The sequence below is a fragment of the Fusarium fujikuroi genome, chromosome FFUJ_chr06 (assembly GCF_900079805.1).
Source record: "Fusarium fujikuroi IMI 58289 draft genome, chromosome FFUJ_chr06".
Lineage (NCBI taxonomy): Eukaryota > Fungi > Ascomycota > Sordariomycetes > Hypocreales > Nectriaceae > Fusarium > Fusarium fujikuroi.
Genome location: NC_036627.1, coordinates 3,158,013 through 3,181,482, shown reverse-complemented (window position 1 = coordinate 3,181,482; position 23,470 = coordinate 3,158,013). Strand labels below are relative to the sequence as shown.

Here is a 23,470-nt window from a genome sequence, read left to right as displayed (position 1 = left end):
AAGCATCACTTGAGCAACCACGGTTTCCTCAAAGTCTATCTGTCTATTCCTCTGCCACGCACAAAGTAAAACATACATACTTCCAATACCCTGGTATCAGAACCATATCCTCCTCATATACGAATACACATCTTTCCTAAACCTGCTTGCTCCATCTCCATCTCATCACCGTCACCATCCCTGCATCTGAGCACAGAGTGCCACACACCAGCCAGAACGAGACAAAGTGCAAGATTAGCTTCTTTCACACGGGGGTCCCAAAGACGGCGCCGCCACTCACGATATTATCTCCCTATCCCTATGGTTATTGCCCTTTACCACTCGGTGCCCACATCGTTTTATCCTTCTTGCAACCTCACTTCTACGTCAACTCCAATTATCTCGGTTCCTGCTCCTTTGGACACGGAAACGGATACGGGCCTTGCCACTTGGTACAAGATATCGAGTGAAAGAGTGAGTTTATTCGCGACACGATAATGCCTAATACCGGGTTGACTCCCGTCAGCTCGAGTTCACCCGTTCCTGTCTGCGTCTTCCCTCCATCTCCAAGTCTGTCATTATTGTCCTCCCCCTCTTGGCAAGCGTCGTTAGTTTGGCGATCACGGCAGTGCATTTAGGCCATTCTATCTACGCGCCAGCTTCAGATATGATCTTCACTTTGCATCTCTACCTCTGTGCATGCGCATCAAGGATGGCGCAGCAGGGTCCGCTCCTTTCCATGCCGAGCACAAACAAGCTCAAAGCATCCGCCCCATGGAGACAAGGCCAAGCGATCTAGGCTCTACAGGCCCAGGTCCCATTGTCAGCCTACCATGCAGCCTACCCCAATCTTCTGAGACTTGCCCTTTTGAGGACTTCTTTGTATTCCGTCGCTTATTGCTTAACAACCGTCTACTCCGCCTTTTGATGTTTCCTCCCTGTTCGTTTATTATATCAAAGACTCATCCGCTGACCATGTCGGTGCCTTGATCACCACCAACAGCTCTTCCATCTTTCAACCTTCAGATCAGACGATCAATGTCTGCTAAACCTCACAACCATACAGCCGACGAGAACAGCCCGCTCCTCAATGGCGGTGCCTCGTCGGCTCTCAATGACACCCTCGGTCATCGCAATGGCAACGGCCATATCAGTCTCAGCCGGGACTCGAGCACAATGACGTTCCTCTTCGACTCGAAACATACACCCGGTATCGATAACAGCAACATTGCCGTAAGGAGTCTGGCTTACTCCTGGCACATCGCCAAGGTCACCCTCCTCAGCAGTATGTTTGCGCTTCTCGCTGTATAGTCGCATACACAACTGATTCTGTTTCTTAGATTATGTCAACTTTCTCCTGGTTATGGTTCCTCTCGGTATTGTCGCGGGTAAGATGGGCTGGGGCTCCACTGCCGTCTTCACCATCAACTTCTTCGCTATTATCCCCCTCGCTGCTGTTCTGTCTTTTGCGACAGAAGAGTTCTCGATGAAGCTTGGCGAGACTCTTGGTGGACTCCTGAATGCTACCTTTGGAAATGCCGTGGAACTTATTGTATATGCTCCAAGCTTAACTTCATGTTCACGACTAATCGTACTTCTAGGTCAGCATTGTTGCTCTCCAGCGAAACGAAATTGAGCTCGTCCAGGCTTCTATGCTTGGTAGCATTCTTTCTAACCTTCTTCTGGTCATGGGAATGTGCTTCTTGTTCGGTGGTATCATTCATCGGGGCGAGTCGGGCAATGGCAGAGAGCAGTCCTTCTCTTCAGCCACTGCGCAGACAACTTGCTCCCTCATGACACTGGCTTCGGCCTCGCTTGTCCTTCCCGCTGCTGTATGTCAAATTGAACCCTTCTCAAAAACTTGACTAACTTTCATAGCTCTACGCAGTTCTTGACCAGAATGGTTCCAAGGAGAAGGCCCAGAGCATCCTCACACTCTCTCGCGGCACTGCCATCATCCTTCTCCTCCTATACGTCTTATATCTCGTCTTCCAGCTCCGAACACACAGCAACCTTTTCGACGCCGAGAACCAGAACGAGGACGGCGAGGAGGTTGAGCCAGAGGAGCCTACTATTGGACCTATTGCCGCTATCGCCGTTCTCTGTGTTACCACCGTCCTCGTCACTGTCTGTGCCGATTACCTCGTTGACAGCATTGATGATCTTGTTAAGACCTCCGGAATTAGCCGAGGGTTCATTGGTTTGATCTTGATTCCTATTGTTGGCAATGCTGCTGAGCACGTCACTGCCGTTGTCGTCGCCCTCCGTGATAAGATGGATCTCGCCATGGGTGTTGCGGTTGGTTCTTCCATCCAGATTGCTCTCCTGGTCACGCCCTTCCTCGTCATTGTTGGCTGGATCATTGGTGCCCCCATGACTCTTCACTTCGAGACCTGTAAGTTTCATTCTTTTTTTTTTCTGTGTAATATTTACTGACGCGACTTTTCAGTCCAAACTGTTGCCTTTGGAGTTTCTGTCCTTGTTGTCACGTATATCGTCCAGGATGGAAAATCCAACTACCTGGAGGGTGCTATGCTTATGGGTCTCTATATTATCATCGCCTTGGCTTTTTACGCCACCCCATCAGATGTCTTGGACCCCGGCAACTAAATGCTAGAGTTCCCCTGATGTCTTAATCATCATCAATCAACTAATGTTTTTAAACATATTTTGACTACCAACGAGTAACTGGTCTCATCAAGAAGCTTGTTATGGATAGCCAGGTATGCCACCGAAAACTGTCGCTTCAACGATCTGCCAAAAGACAGTCGGATAATCGAGTCAACTTTCATATTTGTATTACTAAGCCGATGCAGTCCGCTGGACAGGATTGCTTCACAGGAGTACCAGACACTCCATCAAACTCTGGAATGAAACAGGGAGAGGAATAGGGCGGTTCAGTCGCATTCGCGAAATTTCATTGTGTCAAAAGAAACGAGGGATAGGAAATGGCCTTGGCGGTCTTTGTGCTTATTGGACTTTTCTTGCTTATATCGTATCATTGGACTGCGAGGTCAGAGATGGAATTCAGGCGCGCAAAGATTAGTCGGATAGTTAATCAATATTTTCGCAGATTGATCTCGTTTTTGTCACTGGTGGTGCAGTGGTCGTAACAATGTCGCCAGCCTTTAAAACACTAGGGGTCAAGTGATATCTTTGAGGGTTACATGCCAGCAGGACAACACCAGATGGATATTAGACCTGAGTCGTGAGCTGGACGCTAATCCACGAATGCCGAGTAACAAGATGAACATGGAATTAACTAATTGACACTATAAAGTCTCGTGAGCTGAGATAAGCGGACGAGATGTGTTACTCATTAAATAAATTGGCGCAATCAACACTCATCACATATCCGTACAAGACAGCAGGAATGTTACCATATACCTCAAAAGCTTGACCTCAAGCTATCCGATATTTCTTCTAAAACCATGGTACAAGACATCACACATCACACAGCTTCGGAGGCAGAGCAGATCAGATAGAAGAAAGATGCTTTTGATTCTCAAAACGCCAATGTATGTATGTCACAATATGTATCGAAATTTCTAAATAGTAGGTTTGGACATGGGCGCAATAATGCCCTGTTTCATAAGCACACGGGGCTTGGTACTGTCCTGGAAAGTCTCCTTCGTCTGCCACTCTGGTCCAACAGGTAGACGCAGCGAGCGCTCGTACTGTTGGCGGGACTCGAAGGGGTGAGGGAGCTGAGATGCGAGATAACGGTCATTCTGGAAGTTGTTAGCATGCTGTATAGACGGGGAATGCAAGTGAACTCCTTTACCTTCTTGATGCGCTTTTCGTTGATAATGACCTTGTCCAGCTTGGCATCCTTGCGATCCTTCTTCTTGATACCATCAACCTTTGTTAGGAAACGGCCCTGGTGACGCTTCTTCTCCTTGGCGCTCACGCCATCACCAACCCATGATCCCCAACCTGGCAGTGTGTTATCGATGACCTTGTCGTCCTCTTCCTCAGCGATAGCTATCTTTTCATCCTCAAAGGCACCGACCACGTCCTCACCGGCAAAGGCACGAGCAACCATTTCTTGATCGCGAATCGCCATAGGTAGATGCAGGTCTGTCTCGGATTCGACGTCTGAAGCATCCTCTGTAGTCTGTGTTTTTGACTTGGATTTGGACTTACTGGGCTTGGAGGCCACAAGGACGTTAGATGTGAGGTCGAGATCACCAATGTTTGCGCTAGACTGGCCCTTCTTCTTGCGGCGTGTTTCGCCGCGGGACCATGCGCCTGTGGTTCCTGAAGAGGCGGGTTCGGAAAGGGATGTAATGTTGGGAATAGCAGGGTTGATGCCAGCACCATTGGTGGTTATTATGACATCGTCGTCGTCATCATCATCAGCATCCTCAGACTTGCGCTTCTTAGACACCTTGGATGACTTCTCGAGAGCAGGTTTGAACGGCTGGCCATCTGCAGCACCATATTGGCGTCGGCCCACTTCTTCCAGCTCATCAGCGGAACCATCAAACTCCTCGCCATCAAGCTCTCGTCGGATCTGCTTGATAAGAGCATCGTTCGCCTCCTTCTTAGCGGCCTCAGCCTTTTGCATGAATTTCATGCCCATTAGACCCTTCTGGGGCTCATCCTCTTCCTCCTCAAGAGCCGCCAGCTGTCGACGCAGAGAAGCATCGCCTCCGTCAGAGTCACTCTCTGATTCAGATGAATCGTCAGAGCCACCAGCACGGCCCTCTTTTCTCCTTCGAAGCTCCTCGTCCTTGCGCGCCATCTCAGTCAGGCCAGCGCGGAAATCATCGTCCCATACGGCTCGCTTTGTCTTGGAGCCAATCTTAGCCCACTTGCTCTCCTTGTGTCGCTGGCCAACACGCTCAAGCGCTCGACGACGATCTTGCGCTTCACGCTCTTCCTCAGAGTCAATCTCGCCGGCCTCTTCCATAGCCTCCTTTGTAGCCATTTCATCGCGTTCACGCTGCTTTCTGTGCACACGGTGGTATGCCTTGCTCTTGATCTTCTTAATGCGCTTGGCTCGCTTAGCCTCTCGAGAGTTGAGTTCACGTTCCATGCGCTTGCGTGCAAGAGCTTCCTTACGGGTGAGCTCATTGCCCTCTTCATCATAATCCTTCTCCTTTGGCTTTTGTGGCTTTTCCATTGTAAGACCGCTTTGCTCCATGATAGACATAATGGCAGACTCGAGTTCGTTACTGGGCTTTGACACATTCAAAGGCTGGATCTCGGTAGTATCGAGACCAGCAGTCGCTGAATTCTGAGGCAGAGGAAACATGAGATGCTCAGCTCTTCGGTTTTGCTTAACGGTGTCGTTCCATCGATCCAGGGTTTCATTGGTCTTTTCGTAGGCTGCACTTCGATCAAGTTGGTCCTGTTGTCTCCTTGCCAGAGGTACAGCCAGCTTCTTGGAAGCACCAGGACGCTTCTCCTTCTCCTCTTTGCTCATCAGCTTCATAGATTTCTTCACGTTGACATCGTTGATACCCGTCATTCCTAAATCAGCAAGACTGATCTTGGCTTTTGACTTGGGCTTGTCGTCCTCGTCGCCATTTTGACCTCCATATCCCTTGATCATGCCTTGAAGAGCTTCGAGCTTCTCCGGGCTTGCCTCCTCGTCGTCACTATCATCATCCTCACTGTCGTCGTCTTCTTCCGATTCGTCGGAAGCGTCATCGTCAGACTCTGAGGATCCGGAGTGATCTTTCTGCACGGGTTCATCGTCTGACTCCTCGAATTGGTCCAGGGCTGTTGCTAAATCGATGGCATCTGCGCCAAGTGTTTCACCCTCGTCATCTTGGGAATCGTCCTCTGAGTCATCATCCTTTTGAGTGTTAGACTGGGATCAGCTGTTCGAGAACAGAACACACTTACCTCACGCTGTGTTGTTTTGCTGCCACGGAACGTGTAACCCTCGAACTTGTCTCCATCGCTATCGCCAAATGCATCGTCACTCTCAATCTCCGAATCCTCGTCATCATCTCTTAGACCTCCCAGTCGCCATTCGTTGCCTTCACTATCACTTCCATCATCGGCATCGTCGTTTGTTGGCCGACTCGGCCTCTTGACCTTCTTTCTCTGTGGCTCTTCCTCTTCCTCGTCCTCCTCGTCCTCTTCTTCGTCGCGACCGTGCTTTCGCTCGATTTCAGCGTCTAATTCTCGTGCTCGAGGCGTTCGCTTCTGTTTCGGCGCAAAGTTCTCCTGTGCGATACCGAATGCATCGAGCGCATTCTTCTGTGATCTCGCCTTAGACTTTTTGTTGCCGGCCTTGGCTTTGGGGGCTGCGATAAGGGGTCGCCCGTGAGCCTGTCTTCCGCCCATTGTTCTCGCCAAGTGCTGGTATCCAATTTATCGAGTTATGGGCGTTGCGCGGACCGGCGTGAAATGGTTGAATGGCGTCGGCACAGCTTCCACAGAGCAACACTTTTTTCCAACTTTTCTGCCGTGTAAAAAAGTTTGGCGGTGAGATGACCCTTGGCGGGGCACTATACGTACCCATGCGGGTAATGGATTGTAAATGGCGTGTGAGATGAGCCTATCATAGACGTTGTAAATTACTGATTCTAGTGGGGTCGATCCCACTGAAGACCGCAGCGGCCTTTCCACTACGGACCAGGTCTAGCACCGAATACCGAGCCACATCGGATGTCGAATTTATGGCCAAGATCTCGTATGATCTATAAGTGAGCCACTTCTTCTTCGTCTTTGTCGTCCAATTCGATTTCTCCCAATCTTGCTCGTCCAACCTCTGAACATTGGCTTCGATCATGGCGTCTTCCTTCGCCCCCGGGCTCCGGAGGTTACTATTCCAGGCCACGGCCACAGCGTCTGGACCTTCGAAGTTCTTCGTCTGCAACCAATGCCTTCGAAGTGCTTCCCGGAGCATGCCCTCGCCCGTTCTCAACGCTGTCCGATCACGATCCTATGCCGATTCCGCAATCAACAAGCCAATTGGAACTATCGCCGAGCAGGTCTCTGTCCGCGCATCTCCCTCTGTCTCTCAAGCTACCAAGAAAGCATGGCCTGAGTCCAACCCCAAGGGTGTGGGCTACTGGCTCCTCGGCAGCGCTGTTAGTGTTTTTGGTATTGTCGTCTTTGGTGGTCTAACACGTTTGACCGAGTCTGGGTATGCTTTTCTATGCCTTCTGTAGACAATTGGATAGCCAGCTAACGTCAAGACAGCCTGAGTATCACTGAATGGAGACCTGTCACCGGTTCGCTTCCTCCCATGTCCAAAGAAGATTGGGAGTCCGAGTTCGAAAAGTACCGTGCATCGCCCGAGTTCAAGCTTCTCAACCCTCATATGGACCTCGGAGAATTCAAGAAAATCTACTTTATGGAATGGTTTCACCGTGTCTGGGGTCGATTTATTGGCCTGACCTTTGTCATTCCTACCGCCTACCTCGTCGCCCGCCGCAAAGTTACACCTAAAATGGCATTGAATCTTGCTGGAATATCTGCATTGATTGGTTTCCAGGGTATCATTGGCTGGTGGATGGTCAAGTCTGGTCTCAAGGACGACCTGTTTGCTCCTGGTTCTCACCCCCGAGTCTCTCAGTACCGCCTCACCACTCACCTTGGTACCGCCTTTATCTGCTACTCCTGGATGCTTCTCTCTGCTTTGACTGTTCTCCGAACTCGTCGCTGGCTCGCGAACCCCGAAGCAGCCATGAAACAGATCGGTGCTATGAGCCAGCCCGGTCTTCGCACTATGCGCCGTGTCGTCTTTGCCCTTGCTACTCTGACCTTCATTACTGCCATGTCTGGCGGTCTTGTTGCTGGTCTCGATGCTGGTCTGATCTACAACGAATTCCCTAAGATGGGTCTTGGTCTCTTCCCCCCTAAGCAGGAACTCTGGGACAAGTTCTACTCTCGTAAGGAGGACCAGTCTGATCTCTGGTGGCGCAACATGCTCGAGAACCCCAGCACTGTTCAGATGAACCACCGAATTCTAGCTGTGACTACCTTCTGCTCCATTCTCTCGCTCTTCATCTACGCGCGCACGAGACGTGTTAAGGCTATCCTCCCCGCCAACATCAAGAAGGGCGCCGATGGCCTTTTCCACGTGGTATCTTTGCAGGTTGCCCTCGGCATCAGCACTCTAATCTATATGGTACCAATTTCACTCGCTGCAGCTCATCAGGCGGGTGCTCTTGGTGTGTTGACCATGGCTCTGGTTTTGGCTCACAGACTACATATTCCCAAGCCCACTCTTCGCCTCCTTGAGCAGCGACTGAAGCAGGCTGCTGCCAAATAAACGAGTTGGCGGCGTTGTAAAATGCCGAAGAACAGCATGTATATTATTCTTGTACAATATGGTACCCAATAGCATCTAGAATAACGAAATGGAAGGTCAGTAAGTTGGCCAAACGACATATATAATGAAAATCTTGGACACACTCGACTCTGGGAAGAATTCTTGACATCGTTTATAAAAGCATTTTATTTTCTTTCTAATTCCATCAGACTGGAAATCTGACCGTTCTTATGCCGTTGTCTCAGCGTAAAATCATGCATTCCAACTTATCAGTTAACCCAGTAAATCCCAGTTTCCCATTTTACTTGTGAGCTACACAAACAAGTCAGTGATTTGTCCTCGGTTTTAAGAGTGGTCAGACTTACCAATACCCTCCTCAGGCATGGGCTCAATGCCAGCAACCTCGGCGGCAAGCTTCTTCTGCTCCAGCTTATCATCCTTCATGAAGGGGAAAGCGAGAACCTCACGGATGGTGTAGTTGTCAGTCAAGAACATGACCATGCGGTCGATACCCATACCCCAACCACCAGTAGGAGGCAGACCATATTCAAGCGAGGTACAGAAGTTCTCGTCAATGAGCTGAGCCTCGTCATCACCCTGGTCCTTCTGCCGGGCCTGCTCCTCAAAACGCAGACGCTGGTCAAAGGGATCGTTCAACTCAGTGTAGGCGTTGGCGATCTCCTTCTTGCAAACGAAGGCCTCGAAACGCTCGCACAGACCGGGAATCTCACGGTGGTACTTGGCAAGAGGGCTCATTACTTGAGGGTGACCGGTGATGAAAGAGGGGTTGACACACTTCTCCTCGATGAACTCACCAACCAGCTTGTCAATCATGCGGGCGTTGGTGAGAGGAGGTGTGCACTCCAGGTTCATCTTCTTGAGGATCTTCTTGAGGAACTCGTTGGTCTCTTGTGTGTGGAGCTGGTCACCAGGAGGGAACTTCTCTCCGGTAGCCTCCTCCAGGGTGGGGATCATCTCATATCGGGGCCAGGGCTTCTCCCAGTTGACCTCGTACTTCTCGCCGGTCTGGGTGTGGAAGGTGGTCTTGTAGCCACCGGTAAGATACTTGACAAGGCCAGAAACCATGTCCTCAGTGGTGTCCATCAGGTCGTTGACATCGGCGTAGGCCTCATAGAACTCAATGGTAGTGAATTCAGGGTTGTGGGTGAGATCAGCACCCTCGTTTCGGAACTGACGTCCGATCTCGTACACACGGTTGAGGCCACCAACAACAAGCATCTTGAGGTATAGCTCAGGAGCGACACGCATGAACATCTGCATGTCGTACTCGTTATGGTGAGTAGTGAAGGGCTTAGCGGTGGCACCGCCAGCAATCTGGTTCATCATGGGAGTCTCAACCTCGACGAAGTCACGCTCATCGAAGTATCGGCGGATCCAGGTGATCATCTTGGATCGAGTGATGAAAACATTACGGGCCTTCTCGTTGCAGATGAGATCGAGATATCGCTTACGGTATCGCTGCTCGAGATCCTTGAAGCCGTAGTGGTCATCGGGGAGGGCATGGAGACAAGGAGTCAGGAGGATGATCTCAGTCGCGAAGATGGACAGCTCACCCTCCTCTCCCTTCTCAATCTTGGTCTTAGGGGCAGTTCTACAGTTAATTAGTATACATTCTGGTTCTAGGACAGTCAGTAACCTACCGGCCGGGGTAGCCAATAATACCAATGATATCACCTCGGCGGAGGTGCTCGTGCTGAGCATCAAAAGCGGGAGCCCCCTCTCGCACCTCTTGCGCTTGGCACATAATCTGGACCTTGACACCCTCTGTTCGGACATCGTAGAAAAGAAGCTTGGAGCCGGATGCTCGCTTTCCGTGGACACGGGCACCAACCTGGATGATCTTGTCCTTGGCATGTTCGCCAGACTTGAGGTGTCCGAACTCCTTGACAAAGTTTCGCAGGTCGTATGTGACATTGAACTTGTGAGGGTAAGGGTTGGGGCTCTTGGTCTCGCGGAGCTTGTTGATGTTCCTCGATCGAATCTCGAAGTACTGGTTGGGAGTGAGATCCTTCTCGGCAGCCTCAGCACCACCAGCAGCCTTCTTGGGAGCGGGAGCAGGACCGCGCTCAGCAGCCTTCTTCTTCTTTTCCTCCTCCTTCTGGCGGGCCTTCTGGCGCTTCTTCAACTCGGTCTTGGAGACCTTCTCACCAGTTACCTCATCGAGGTGCAGGTTGGAGACCTGCTCGGTCGGGGGTGCAGCAGCGTCAGCCATGATTGCGTCTCGTTTTGCGGTGGGGATAATTGAAATGGCAGATCTCCAAATCAGGCGGCAGTTCCTGATTTAAGTCTCTGCTGCCAGCAAATTGAGTCAAGCTGTGATGGATGTGGTGAGTCAGTGGAAACAGTCAGGGCATTGGAGGGGCAGAAGAAATCCATTGGTTTGGGCGCCACAATCGCGGGGTAAATTTTCAGTCATGCATTCCTTTCGTTCTTGGTCTTGGGCGCGCTCAGCCACAGATAAAATCATTGGTAGAAATGTCTAAATACGGCAAAAGACCACGAGAACGAAGCAATAGAGGTGATGAGCTCTCCGAATTGGTCATATTATTGAATCATGAGCAGGTTGTATCTAGCTCTGAGTATTCGTCATTACTTATATACAGTTTTTTTTTTAGCCAATCAGCTATTATGGTTCTTAACTTTAGCCGCCCAACTGAAATCATTGTTTTATTCTAAAAACATGGCATCCCCGCGTACCCCCTGCATAGCCATGGCCATGTCTGCACCATGCATTGCTCCATTTTGCATCGCCATATTCATATTTGGCATCGAACGACTCATATTAATGGCGTTTCGGTTTATAGGGCTCCCAGTTCCGTTGGGCATCATAAACTGTGCTGCTGCTCGTTGTTGTTGTTGCTGCATCTGTTGTTGCTGTTGCTGTTGGGTAGGCCGCGTTCGTGGTACTTCTAGACTTGCTTGTTGCTGGACAGGTGGTTGAGGCTTGACTGGAGATGCATTGACCATGGCGAAGCTATCATCATCCTCCATCTCTGCATCGGCATCTTGATCGCTGGCCTCGGCGATTGATGATGGACCAGTTGTCGAGGCCGAAGTAGTGGCATGCTCGCTCGGAGCACCGTTAATGCTAGTTGTTGACTGGCGTTTGGGAAGCTGTGGTCGTTGCGGTTGATGTTGCTGCTGCTGTTGAAAATGTGGCTGAGATGGCGTCTGGATTTGAGGCGTTGGTTGAGTGCCGTTGACAGCAGCGGAAGAGGCTTGATTCTGGTTGGCTTGTTCTAACGTCCTCTGGGCGTTCATCCCAGCAGCATTGGCCCTTGAAGAAGCAATAACACTCTTCCAGCGCTCGATGGATCTTGTCACGAGAGCACCGAGGTCGAGTTGACTATCCTCGATAGAGAAACCTACAGCCCTTCCGCCCTTGACAGCCTGCTCGTAAGAAAGGGAAAGCAACTCCCTTTCAAGGGGAATCGTGACTGGTGGGGCAAGCCTGAACTCCTTGGGTTGCTGAAGCTTGTTCAGTTGCTCAATCTGGGATTTGAGGTTGGCATTCTCTTGCTTGAGTCTGTGCTGCTTCTCCTTCATTTTCTCAGCCTCCTTGTGTTTTCTTCCCACACCCCGGGCTAACTCCAGAATCCAAAGCTCTTGCTGTCGTTGAATTGGGAGAGTCTCCCATACTGCGTATGCTGACTGGAGGTGTTCATCGATTTGCGCCTCAAGTTGTTCGGCTATTTTCTCAGCCTTGCGGATCGACTCCCGAGGGTTTCGGAAATTGTTATTTGTCGAAGGCGGATATTTAAACTCATCCATGACGGCGGTGGTAGCAGAAGCACAGGTCACTTTCCAAGCCTTGAACTCTCCTGCGAAGTAAGTCCGCAGAGCCTCGTATTCGCGGTGACCTGGCGATTGGACTGACCAAGATGTGGAGGTGGGGTGTTGCGTGGACGAGAAAAGAGTCGGTGGAGGCTGTAGACATTGCAGAGTGAGGGCAGGGAAATCGAGAGATAGGGGATCGAAATCGAATGGCATCGAATTGCTGTCAAGCTGTACCCTGTTCCTCTTGTTAGCACTACAGGACCAAAATCTATGTTTTAAAAAAACGTGAATTCATACTTGGCTGCTCTCCAAGAGCTGAGGAGCTCCCTTAACGCGAGCTCGGCGGCACGGGCTGTATCCATAGCGTCTGAAAGTTTTTGCTTGACATCAAACTGGGCTTTTTGAATAGCCTGTTTGCTGACAGTACGTTGCATACCAGGGCGTTTTGGTGGCTCGGGTGCGGCATCACTCTCCCAGCTGCCCCGTTTCGGGATGTCGTTCATAACGCCCGTCGCCTCCCATGTTGGCTGAAAAGCTGGCGCATATGTCATGGTCGAATCGACGGAGAGCTGATTATCCTTGGAGAGAACAGGGGATTGAAAGTCTTCATTCTCAGGGACGGGTGTATCCTTTACGACATGTGCCCTGGGCGTTCCGACTGGAGTCGAGGCTTCACGCCTCCCGCCAAGAGAACCCCGGGGCTGTCGTCTGGTGATGCCACCGCGAAGCTTTCTGATAGCATCGACATCGTGAATTCCATCCGCGGGCTTTGGGTTCTTCTCTTTGATATACAGATCGAGATGGCGGCCGAGCGAAGAAGAGGTGAATGCTTGCCCACAAAAGGGGCAGTTCTTGTCCTTAGGGGCACCAGCCTTGGGTGTTCCTGAGTCGGCCGTTTGGGGCGTAGATTCGGGCATTTTGAAGATAGGTAGGTATCTGAGGGGGCCCAATATCGAAGATTAGGGGGGGAAGGATACGAAAATACGGTGGCCGTTGGGGAAAGGTCTCGGTAGGCAGTAACTACAAGAGCGTAAAAAGTGGCTGCAGCTCCAATTGGGGAGCGTTACAGGCGTCAATCATAAGTATAGTAGCGAGCGAAGGTTGAAGAGAAAAGAACGAGCGTATTGGGGCCGAGACCTCCGGGCGTAAGGGAATTCAATGGACGTTCATGCAAAATTACAGAGCATGAAGATTGTTGAAGGAGTGAAATGAGGCGGTGGGCAGCTTGTTATGAAGTTGAGAGAGTCTAAAAGAGCGGACGGGAAGGGAGAACAAGAAGGAAATGGAGGATGAAAGGAAAAGAAGACAGAGGCTCGAGAGGTTAAGGCAATAGAAGTCTAGAGGCGGCGGGAGACTAAAGGGGAAACCAGGTCTCTTAGCATCGCTAGGTTTAATTGTTCTTTGGTTTTTTCCCCCCTCTCCATTTTAAAATAAAGCCTCCTCGCTCCTCTCCTCCTCCGGGCTATTCAGGGGCGGATCCAACCAAGACCCCCAGGCCCCAGATTGGCGCTGTTAGCACCAACGGTACCCCTGACGCTTAGTGGCCGTCCCGCCGTCTGGATGTCTCTCCCGCTGCTCGCTTAGCGCTGATCGGGCTGCTCTAAGAGGTCCGTCCTAGCGCCGTCGGGAGGTGCAACTGTCGCTGATGGATGCTCCAGACGCTGTGGTTCCTGCGAGGGCAGGGCGAACAGTCTGGTCCCAGGGGGTTGCAACGGTGAGATCTTCAGAAATGATGTGATCTGTAGAGATCAAACTCAATTGCGAATATCTCTTCAAGAGAATGTTTTCGAGAATGTGAGCTTGATCAAAAGTCCCATTGCCATCTCAATTTGGGCATCGGCATTGGTGGTGATCGGCTCAGGGTCGCTAAAAGGGAGGAGGATATGCAGCTATAAATACGACAATCTCTCGTTCTAAAATTATGGCCGTCTTAGCTAAAATTCTATTTAACTGCTCCGTAACTAACTCTCCATTCCCATGTGACTGAATTACGGTAAATTCAACATGACCGTTGATTATTTCACAAGGTCCACTTGCGTTGCTGTCAATCAAAGTTTTAAAAAGGCTGTAGCTTGCTGAGATCTGGTCCGTAATACGAGCTTCTTTTCCTACAAAAGCGAAAATTATGTAGGTACTGATTGGATCAATACATGATGCCTTAAGATCGGCCTTGATCATATAGATCGTGGATCTGGCGTCTACTACTCCGTGCCTTATTACTTGACATCCCTTACTTCCACCGTCTGGTTGCCTTTGTCAATTGGATTTTCAGCCCGCCATTGATGACGCCTCAATCCTGCATATCGTAATAGAGTGGGTTCAGTTGGTTCCCCAAGTGCAGCCCCTTTATGTAAGCTTAGTGCTAAAGTCAAGTCAAAGCAAGGAAGCAAGTGTCGGGTATGTGTCTCAATCAAAGACAAAATATAGCCTGGTCCAAGGTTCAAACATCTGTCGATCCAAGCAGCCAACGACATCTCATCTCTGAACCCCGAATAAAGAGACTGAGGTGGCCTGGGGAAACAAATTCTCAACCGACTGGACGCTGCCATCGGCAGTCCTTGAGCGCTAGATGCCCGAACTCGCACAAGATTGGCTTTCAAGTAGAAGCATGGGTGGCACCGACCATGGGGTTGCTATCAGGCTTAGAATCCTTGTCCGAGACACGACATAGGACCAGCAGACGGTGAGCTTCTGCAACCCCCTTTAACACTGCAGCAGCACTATCTCACATAGAGATCAGTGAGCCACTCAGTCGTCATTTACTTGCAATCTTTAATTACAGCCTGCAGCTCCTTACTTCAACTGACGCAACGCAACTTGCTTCTCTGGAGTTGGCTTTTCACCTGGTAATACAACCCTCGGCAATTCTCATCCGCAGTTCCATCCGTGTTTTCATGCTGAATCTATCAACCCCATTCGCCTGTTCAGTCCAGAGGCCGGGTTTACTTTCCACGTTGAGAAGCCCAGGGCCTCTAGTATAAGCAGGAAACGTCCAGTGCATCGGCAGAGCTTATTGGTGAGTTTCATTCGTTTGTCTCTTGTTAGCCCCTGACTTGAGCCGCAAGCGCGATAAGATGCCTGAGACCATACATGATAGCCGCTGGTGCACCAAAACTACCATTTGACCTTTGTTACTAAATTGAACTAGTTGCTGCTCACCTGCAGGTTCAAGCTGGCGTTTATTGCCAAGTCATGGCAAGTTGAACAAGAAGAAAGAGGCCTGATTGGCATAGATATGTGGCAACATGCCCTCGTTTAGTAATAAGCTGTTACGTGCATATTCTGCCGACTTTTGCTTTTGCTTGATTCTAGAATTGGCCATCTTCCAATCGTCGGTTTTATTTGCCCTCCACTCACATTACAGGGGCCGTGATAACTCGAGACCCAACAGTGGGAAATCAACGAAGGAGGTACGGAGTATAACAAACAGAGTGTAGCCGGGAATTTGGCGAGAGCTGTGACACGCCGATGAGATACAGTCGCACGGTACAAATTGAATGTTTGGAAAGGAGAGGCATCCCTCATCGGAGGTTGTCGTTTCCAGTCACGTGCTCTGTACCACAACTCAACTACAGCCACAGATACAGCCTCCTCCAAAAGCGGATGATAGCTCTGCAGCGAAGCGCGACTACCTCACCTCACAGATCGTGATTTCTTCAGTCGCGGAATTGAGGTGCAGCCGCCATTTGTTTTCGAATATATCACCACCATAAATTTGCAACCATTTATAAAGCATCTCAAGGCAGGCTAGCACACGTCAACCAGAAATATCCAAAATGCCCCCTGGTATGTAACTATTATTATATTTGCGTGATTCACCTCCGCCGACGCCTGTCGCACGCGACGGACGATAGGCGCATCGCGATCGCGTCTCCAACTCTATACACAATATAGGCTCTATTTCCAGCGCAATTGGTATTCCGCAATTTCTGACTATTGCGCAGCTCTTAGTGACGAGGAATCCTCCGACGTTGGGGAGTTCACTACGCCTCCTCGCGCGAGTAGCCGCAAGAAGTCCACCTCGGCTGCTGCGGTCGATGAGCTCGACGATATGAAACCGGAACCGGCTTCCGACGAGGAGGAGGGCGATGAAGACGAAGACCTGGATGAGGATGAGTAAGATATTAGCGAACGTGTCGAAAGGGCTAAGGCTCACAGGCTGCAGGTTTGTTGTGGAAGCTATCAAAAAGCACATGGTTTACGACGACGTAGGGAGTAATAGCCCAATACTGAATCATGTTCTAATCGTGTCCGCAGGGAAGTCTGCAATTTCAAGTCAAGTGGGAAGGTTACGAGGCCAAAAAAGATTTGACGTGGGAGCCTGAGGAGAATCTTAGGTAGGTGATGGAGTCGCATGACTTGCCCAAGGCCTTGTCTGACGTGTTCTCCCCAGAGAGTCCGCCCAGGAGATCCTCGACGCCTACTTCGAAAAATTCGGCGGCCGCGAGAAACTATTTGAAGAGCATGAGACAGCATCAAAAACGAAGAAGCGCCGCCGTGCCACCACCAATGGCACCCCCAGTACAACGTCTACTGCCAAAAGATCACGACGTGAGCACCCGGCCAATTCTGCAACTCCAGCGACAGCGAAGAATTGGAGCCCTCCAGCAGGGTCCTGGGAGGAGGAGATTGAGACCATTGATGCGTGCGAGGATGAAGGCAGTGGCAAGCTGATCGTTTATCTTATTTGGAAGAACGGCCGCAAGACTAAGCACGACACCGACGTTATTTACAAGAAATGCCCACAAAAGGTCAGTGATTTGGAGGTTTAGCAATGCCGCATTTACTGACGAGGAGTAATACAGATGCTCCGCTTCTACGAGCGTCATGTGAAGATCATTAGAGATGAGAACAAGGCTCTTGTCGATGGCACAGAGAACTAGCGGGGCTTGAACAAAAAGGACAGGGGAATTGGGGCGAGACGCAGCAGCATCAGGTATCCGTTTTGTACTGATCCTCGATGCGGCTGTGGATGGAACGGCGTTCTGGGCGATGACCATTAAGTCGCGGATGGGTTTCTATTTTTCTTTTTGACTTCTCGTGCGTCTGCACGCGGCATGGGAGCGGGATACTGGTATTCAGACAAGACTTCACATCACATCATGGAGAAACACGGCGCACGTAGCATGTGTAATTGAAGCCTGTGTTTTTTTTAGGGAGTGTCTTGGCTACGCAATTGAGTCGCAGTGAATTAAAAATGTGCAAGCATTGTGCAAGCATTCATGTGAAGATGCCAGACTCGTGCCTTGCATTCCGTGGAAGTGCGGCAAGCCAGGCAGGGTCTTTTCATGATCCTTGGCCTATAGTTAGTCAGACGCGTCTCGACGCGACAACAGTCAATTAAAAAAAGACCTGAGGTGACGTTTTCTGCGAGGCTGGGAAAAGACCAAAGCCGTTCCAGCGTGTCAGAGGCCCCTGAATGTCTCCACAGCGGGACCCTTGCAGCGAGCTTAGCTCTCCAGCCTTGCCATTTACTAGGTAGGGTACCTTTGGGCTGTAAGAAAAAGACGGTGGCGGGGCAACGACTTATAATAGAGTGAGTGGTCGTTTGTGAGTGAGACTGCGCATTCCAGTTCCTGATCTTGTTTATCTTTTTTCTTAAGAAACGAGTCTTACGATCTATTTTCTTGAATAAAGAAAGAATTGGGAGATTTTTGGACATTTACGACTGTAACGACTCTCATTGTACGACTTTGTGATTGATTGGTTCATCTGGTTGCACTACGTTGACTCTACTCCAACCTCTTGACTCGGACTTCAACTCAACTCTACTCTATCACAACAGAATTCTTGACTGGGTATGTCTACCCCATGAGCCTCAGCAGTCTAGTCTAATTGGACCCTCGAACTAACTGTCTCAGATTGAAACATCTCTCTTGAATCCATTGTTCGCAACAAAGACAATCTCACCATACACAACATCAACCTCTCTCACCCATTGGCCCACCTTCAACCGCCAACATGAAGAAGAACGACGTTATCGCCATCATTATTATCATCCTCTTCATCATCTTAGCAGCCGTGTCCTTCGGCATCTGGAAGCTCGTCTCTATGGCCAAGAACCACATGAGCGTGACAGGCAGCGGCACATCAAGCAGCCACTCCAGCCGCGACATCGCCGACTAGTCCCACCACCTCTCACGCTTTCAAGCTTCTGATACCGAGTGGTGGTTCTTTTTCCTTATTTATACTTTTGAGCACAGCGGTTTTGTGGCTATTTACTGCCACTTGTTTTGGATACAACATAAAATCATGGTGGAATGCGGGCGGGTTGGTAATATCTGGATGGCTGATTTATGAATCACTCATGTTTGGGTCACGGCGCAATATCATGGCGACATTGAATGGGTTATGTGTTTTTGGAATATGTTTACGACCTTTCTGGCATATGGGCAATGCATTTTGTATGGAAGATAGACTACATTGATGATTAGGAGACCTAGTATGGCATGTGAATGAAACAATACATATATGTATCACTTACAACAATGATCGATCGTGCCGTTGTTCAGGGCCTTCAGTCATAAAACTCCTCTGCTCATCAACGCAAAACATTGCTCTTTGAATCATTGCCTGCTGGTGCTGATTAACAACGCTTACTTTGCAATATTCAGACCTAGCTTGTCGTGACACCAATGACACATAACTTCTAAGTACGTATTTAAAGAGAAGCTCACAACGTCCAAGTCCTCTCTTCTTGGCCACACAGTCTCGTCAACTCTTGAGATAAATCCAACACATCCTTACAAGAAAACAACAACAGTCAAATCACTACAATGGCGAACCGCAGTTACCTAATGCCGGATCTTATCGAGAAAGCCTCTAAGCTTAGTATCGACGATCTTGACACCAACAAGAGTCCTAGCAGTATCTCACGTTATCAGGAATTCCCCTATGCTCACTTTTACGACATGAATAAAATCCGAGATCCTGCTAGCCTGAAGAAGACCAGCCCTGAGTATCATGAACGCGTGAGGAAAGCCCTCAAGGCCCTTGAGGAAAAGTACCTTGAGGCTTATCAAGTCTACCAGACCTGGAAGGACGAACTCATTCTCCAAATTGAAGATCATGACCAGCATAGCTGGAACAATTTCATTCTGGATCCTCGCGACCGCATGGGATTTGGTGACGGGATATTGGAGGACCTCGAGACTTTTCTTGACTTTTCCAACACGTGCTACCCGTTTCCAAGTTGTAAGAGTCAAGAACGCTTCAGTAAAACACTCTTCAAGAGACGGGTGGAATTGGCCGAAATCAAGGGACTTATCGAGACCGGACGCCGTGAGCTCGCCCGGCTGGAGGGTTCCGACTCGTTCATCCAACTTCGCAATGACTTTGTCAAGCATCACGAAGAAGTTGCAGCCAAGTGCGATCTTCTCGACTTTCGTGATGATACGAGTAGTTGCGCGTCTTCCGATTCAGGAGGAACAAGCCGAGATATTGAAGATTAGGAAGAGACGTGCTGGGGGCGTGAGGAGAATAATGGATAAAAACGGTCGTCTTTCAAGCTCTACAGCGCAGGCTAAGCTCTGTGTAGACACATTAGCAGAGCATTGATCATGAGGTTCGGGAGGGTTTAAACTCGAGGTACAAAAAGAAAATGATGTGCGTATTGGTTCTATTTACGTGATATACGTGCGCCCAACATCAAGTTTTCGTGGATAAACTGTTTACAAAGTGAGAATCGTATTTCTTTTGAATTATCACTGTTCAAGGACGACTCAGGTCTGGCTTGTTCGACGCAGCTTACCCTGTCAAGGAGACTCTTGTTTCTGATTGGCCTAGGTGTTGTCAGTTCGCTCAATGAGGCAACTCTCACTTTTCATAACCAAAACGAAGTCTTTCCGATGCCACTGAAGGCTAATTCGAAATACCATAGAAGTATGTATTTATGATGCTTCATTTCAGTTCGAAGGCACGAAATTTGCATACATACACGACAACACATAATTAAGACAGCTGGTTGATCACCAACAGGCCGACTTATGGCATTATATTCACCTCTTAAGAAATCTAGCCTAGGCCTCTCACCCCTCCATTTATGTACTATCATATGTGTATCTGAAAACTTTGTTCGAGAAGTTGTCACCGTGACCCTTACTTGCGGGCAAAGGGAGTAGGAGTTGGGGCCACGATGGGCTCAGTAGGAGCAGCGGGAGGGGGCTGGGGGACAGCAGGAGGAGTGGAAGCAGAAGGAGGAGGTACAGGAACCATGGGAGGAGGAGTAGGGGTAGGTCCGGGAGTAGGGACTGTCAATTGTTAGTATAGTTCGAGTTGATATAGTGCAGAATCACTTACCACCGGGCTGCTGGCCGTTGCCAGGCACGGGCAACCAACTACCAGGTCCTCCATTCTGGCCACCACCGTAGTGGCCGTGGTTTCCAGGCTGAGTGCCATTGATAGAAGGAGGAGGAGGGAAGAAACCTCCAGGGGCGGCCTCTGTATGAATATCAGTACGCTGGTCAGACAATATGAATAAGACATATACTCACGAGGGAATGGAAGAGCCATGGAAAGAGGAGCCACGACGGCAATGGCAAAAGCGATGAAACCAGTCTTCATTTTGGCGGTTTTTTCCAAGGTAGTGACAGAAAAGGTTGCTTGATCTGAAGATGAGAAAGAATGGTAACGACTTCTAGTCTTTATAACGAACGAGGCCAGCTCAAACAACAAGGATATAAGATAAAGATAGCTTAGTAGGTCACAGACCAGGACGATGTTGTCAAGAATAGAGAAGAAATGATGGGCTGGAATGATCAAGAACCTGTTTTTTGACGAGATTGTAGGCGGTGTTATATATCTGTTGCTACAGCGGACCACTTTCCCCCTTGGTAGCTCTGCACATCTTTACCGTGATGGAGGAAGATACCGAGAGACCCTTGAGTGATCAGCCGTGGGTTAAGTTGGATCATGGAGTGTGAGAAAATGAGAGGCTAGGATGGTGCGTGTGAGCTGACTGACTCTCCACAGTGCCGGTAGCCTTGAGCGAACCGGTGTGGCCGATGGAGGACCGGTAGTTGGGGATAGTCTGTATCGTCTTGATGAAGCTTACATGGGTGGGTACGGAAGGGTAAAAGCTTGTCTCGTCTTGGATGTTTCTCTGCTGAATGCTTGGATGGTATTGACACATGACAAACTGTGGTATTTTATGTGTATACACTACTCTGTACGCATGATTTTATGCTTAACGACTCTAATTATTCTTCAATTGCTTGTATCTATGCCAATATCATCTTTCTTTATTTAGATATCTTATAGCCTTGCCCTCCAATATTCTTGGTTCATGATCAACGCAGTTACAGTATGACATCTTTACAAAAACAAGACTTATCTCGTCTCCATAATTGAACCCACAGCCTTCTAACAAACGACGCGTAACGCAAAGAAACAAGGTGAAAACCCATCTCCACCAGTGAATACGGAGTACCCTACGGAGAATTCACCTCCAGTAAAACACATGCCCCACAGCCTATTCCCTGACAGCCAGCACCGTTTGTTTCAAGTCTCAACTCTCCCTATTTTCTCCACCACCAATCATTGTCTAAATTACAGTACGTGCGATACCTGAGGCTCTTTTGTTCTGCAGGTACGTCTGTTGCAGCGCAGATCTCTTCTCCAACAAGGTCCTCTATGCGATATCAAGGAGGTTGACGACGCGGCCTGCAGAGTCTTGAGGCTGGGGTTGAGGTCCGAGATAAAATTGTGGGATTTGTGAGAGCGTATCTTTGTCTTTATTTTACGGTTTCATCGTTCGTGTTGACCAAATCTATGCTACGTTAGATGCGCAGTGCAACGGTACAACGCTGAGCAAGCTTGAGTCGACACGGTTCGATTGTAACCTCAATATCTCTAATCCCTCAGAAACCAATCATCCTCGCTGTCTATGTCGTATGCTCTATACATACCATCGAAGCAGTTTATCGCCGCGTAACAAAAGTTTAGCATCGCTGCTTGACGAACCTCTCATCATGTTGAACCGTGGGTATTTTCTTCTGCAATCAACCTTTCTGTCCAGAACATCCCATCTCTTATCACTTCGGCTCTCACCAACTCATAACGCCTCGACCACGATCAAATCCACCTCGTAGCTGACGCTCAGGCTTGACCACTTTGCCTCTCAAGACTGTATACCGGATCAAGTTCTCGCAATCTTCAGGCATGACGCGTGCCAACCAAATGCCCTGAGATGCGCCCACACTCTCCTCTGCTGATCCATTCAAGCCATTGCCGTTTTTTTCAACGCCATTTGTGCCGTTCTGCTGTTCAGGAGCCGGATCATCCAGACCAAATGCATTCGGCCGTCGGTAGATCATGACGTTGGCAGAGTACTTGTGTCCTCCCACATGGCTGATGTAGTAGATACCAACACCGCCAGGCCTCTCATCATGCAAGTCTCGATACAGACCCAACGGCCTTAGCTGGCGCTCAAACTCTTTCCTGAGAATCGGTGCACTCTGCGCACAACGCACATCGCGTGTTCGATGACTGCACATGAGGATTACAGCATTGTGAGGGCAGTTCTTTAGTGAGACTTCCGGGATCCCGGCAGCCGGGTCGGGAGACGGAAGAGAGGCCGGGAGTGGCGTGGGATGAAGGGGAGAAGTGCTAGTCGGTGCCCGGTTGATAACTTCGGTAACAATTTGAGGCACACTGAGAGGGTGGACATTGTGAAGAAGCTTGAAGGCCGGCAGTAGTAAAAGGGTTGTGGGCTCAGAATAGTCATCTGTGTCATGAGGAGTCGGCATATTAGATGCCGAAAGCTTGAGTTTCTGTGATTGTTAGCGCCGCGATCGTCAAGTTTCATGAGTGGTGATGAGGCAAAATACCCTCGTCTCATACATCAAACTCATATGAGATAAAGACTCACCCCATTCGCAGGCTCGGCCGCCTTAGAAAAAGCCTCCATCACACTCCCCTTTTCATCCGCCACATCCCTCACCCAATCCGTCTTGCCTGTTCCAACAAGGAGATGGGTACTCCAAGGCTCGACAAGTCCATACAGCACATCCTCCTCCTCAATCTTGAAGCCTCTGGGATACCTCACGGAGCAGTTTTCACAGTCGTGCAGGCATTCCTCGCCGTCTACTTTTGGATCCGTCTTGGCGAAAAGCTCCGAGGATGAGGGCTTGGTATCCTGTTTTGCAGATCCTCCGCCGAGCACGGAGCCCATGAGGTTCTTTAGTGAGAGGGCCATTCTCTGCTTCGCGGGCTTGTGCTGCGGAAGCCAGGACGGTGTAGCGGCTGTTATGGAGGTTGAAGGCGAGGCAAAGGGAGGGGGGTTGTCGTGTGTGGATGAGGATGATAGGGTCATGTTGTAATAAGAGATCTTTCGGTAGATTTTAGGGCCGTTGACGTCTCCAGATGCCGTAGGTTCGGTTCGGAATGGGACAGTTTGATTGGCACTAATCCGCTTGAATAATTAATTAGTAATGGATATACCAGCAAGCTTCTGGA

At 49.6% G+C, this 23,470-nt stretch overlaps 9 protein-coding genes; 4 read left to right on the top strand and 5 right to left on the bottom strand.

Annotated features, from left to right (window-relative positions):
- Positions 1-1,017: 1,017 nt before the first annotated feature.
- FFUJ_06298 (probable calcium/proton exchanger) lies at positions 1,018-2,589 on the top strand (the record flags this gene model as incomplete). XM_023579608.1 has 5 exons in its annotated part: positions 1,018-1,264; positions 1,320-1,531; positions 1,581-1,811; positions 1,858-2,374; positions 2,429-2,589. The coding sequence occupies 5 exons, from the start codon at positions 1,018-1,020 to the stop codon at positions 2,587-2,589; spliced, it is 1,368 nt and encodes a 455-aa protein (XP_023432413.1).
- Positions 2,590-3,527: 938 nt separating this feature from the next.
- FFUJ_06297 (related to P.falciparum liver stage antigen LSA-1) lies at positions 3,528-6,282 on the bottom strand (the record flags this gene model as incomplete). XM_023579607.1 has 3 exons in its annotated part: positions 3,528-3,710; positions 3,764-5,785; positions 5,836-6,282. 3 exons carry the CDS (start codon positions 6,280-6,282, stop codon positions 3,528-3,530), a joined length of 2,652 nt encoding a protein of 883 aa, XP_023432412.1.
- A 446-nt stretch (positions 6,283-6,728) lies between these two features.
- Positions 6,729-8,218, top strand: FFUJ_06296 (probable COX15-cytochrome oxidase assembly factor; the record flags this gene model as incomplete). XM_023579605.1 has 2 exons in its annotated part: positions 6,729-7,087; positions 7,144-8,218. The coding sequence occupies 2 exons, from the start codon at positions 6,729-6,731 to the stop codon at positions 8,216-8,218; spliced, it is 1,434 nt and encodes a 477-aa protein (XP_023432411.1).
- A 301-nt stretch (positions 8,219-8,519) lies between these two features.
- On the bottom strand, positions 8,520-10,451 carry FFUJ_06295 (probable lysine-tRNA ligase; the record flags this gene model as incomplete). XM_023579604.1 has 3 exons in its annotated part: positions 8,520-8,530; positions 8,584-9,830; positions 9,880-10,451. 3 exons carry the CDS (start codon positions 10,449-10,451, stop codon positions 8,520-8,522), a joined length of 1,830 nt encoding a protein of 609 aa, XP_023432852.1.
- Positions 10,452-10,501: 50 nt separating this feature from the next.
- On the bottom strand, positions 10,502-12,933 carry FFUJ_06294 (uncharacterized protein; the record flags this gene model as incomplete). XM_023579603.1 has 3 exons in its annotated part: positions 10,502-10,552; positions 10,937-12,251; positions 12,314-12,933. 3 exons carry the CDS (start codon positions 12,931-12,933, stop codon positions 10,502-10,504), a joined length of 1,986 nt encoding a protein of 661 aa, XP_023432410.1.
- Positions 12,934-15,792: 2,859 nt separating this feature from the next.
- On the top strand, positions 15,793-16,899 carry FFUJ_06293 (probable chromatin-associated swi6 protein; the record flags this gene model as incomplete). XM_023579602.1 has 6 exons in its annotated part: positions 15,793-15,802; positions 15,961-16,132; positions 16,182-16,224; positions 16,274-16,353; positions 16,410-16,767; positions 16,822-16,899. 6 exons carry the CDS (start codon positions 15,793-15,795, stop codon positions 16,897-16,899), a joined length of 741 nt encoding a protein of 246 aa, XP_023432851.1.
- A 1,893-nt stretch (positions 16,900-18,792) lies between these two features.
- Positions 18,793-19,467, top strand: FFUJ_06292 (uncharacterized protein; the record flags this gene model as incomplete). The annotated part of the gene is made up of 1 exon (XM_023579601.1): positions 18,793-19,467. The coding sequence occupies one exon, from the start codon at positions 18,793-18,795 to the stop codon at positions 19,465-19,467; it is 675 nt and encodes a 224-aa protein (XP_023432409.1).
- A 646-nt stretch (positions 19,468-20,113) lies between these two features.
- On the bottom strand, positions 20,114-20,578 carry FFUJ_06291 (uncharacterized protein; the record flags this gene model as incomplete). XM_023579600.1 has 3 exons in its annotated part: positions 20,114-20,265; positions 20,315-20,455; positions 20,509-20,578. 3 exons carry the CDS (start codon positions 20,576-20,578, stop codon positions 20,114-20,116), a joined length of 363 nt encoding a protein of 120 aa, XP_023432408.1.
- Positions 20,579-22,059: 1,481 nt separating this feature from the next.
- FFUJ_06290 (related to sucrose cleavage protein) lies at positions 22,060-23,327 on the bottom strand (the record flags this gene model as incomplete). XM_023579599.1 has 2 exons in its annotated part: positions 22,060-22,785; positions 22,884-23,327. 2 exons carry the CDS (start codon positions 23,325-23,327, stop codon positions 22,060-22,062), a joined length of 1,170 nt encoding a protein of 389 aa, XP_023432407.1.
- Between the last annotated feature and the right edge of the window lie 143 nt (positions 23,328-23,470).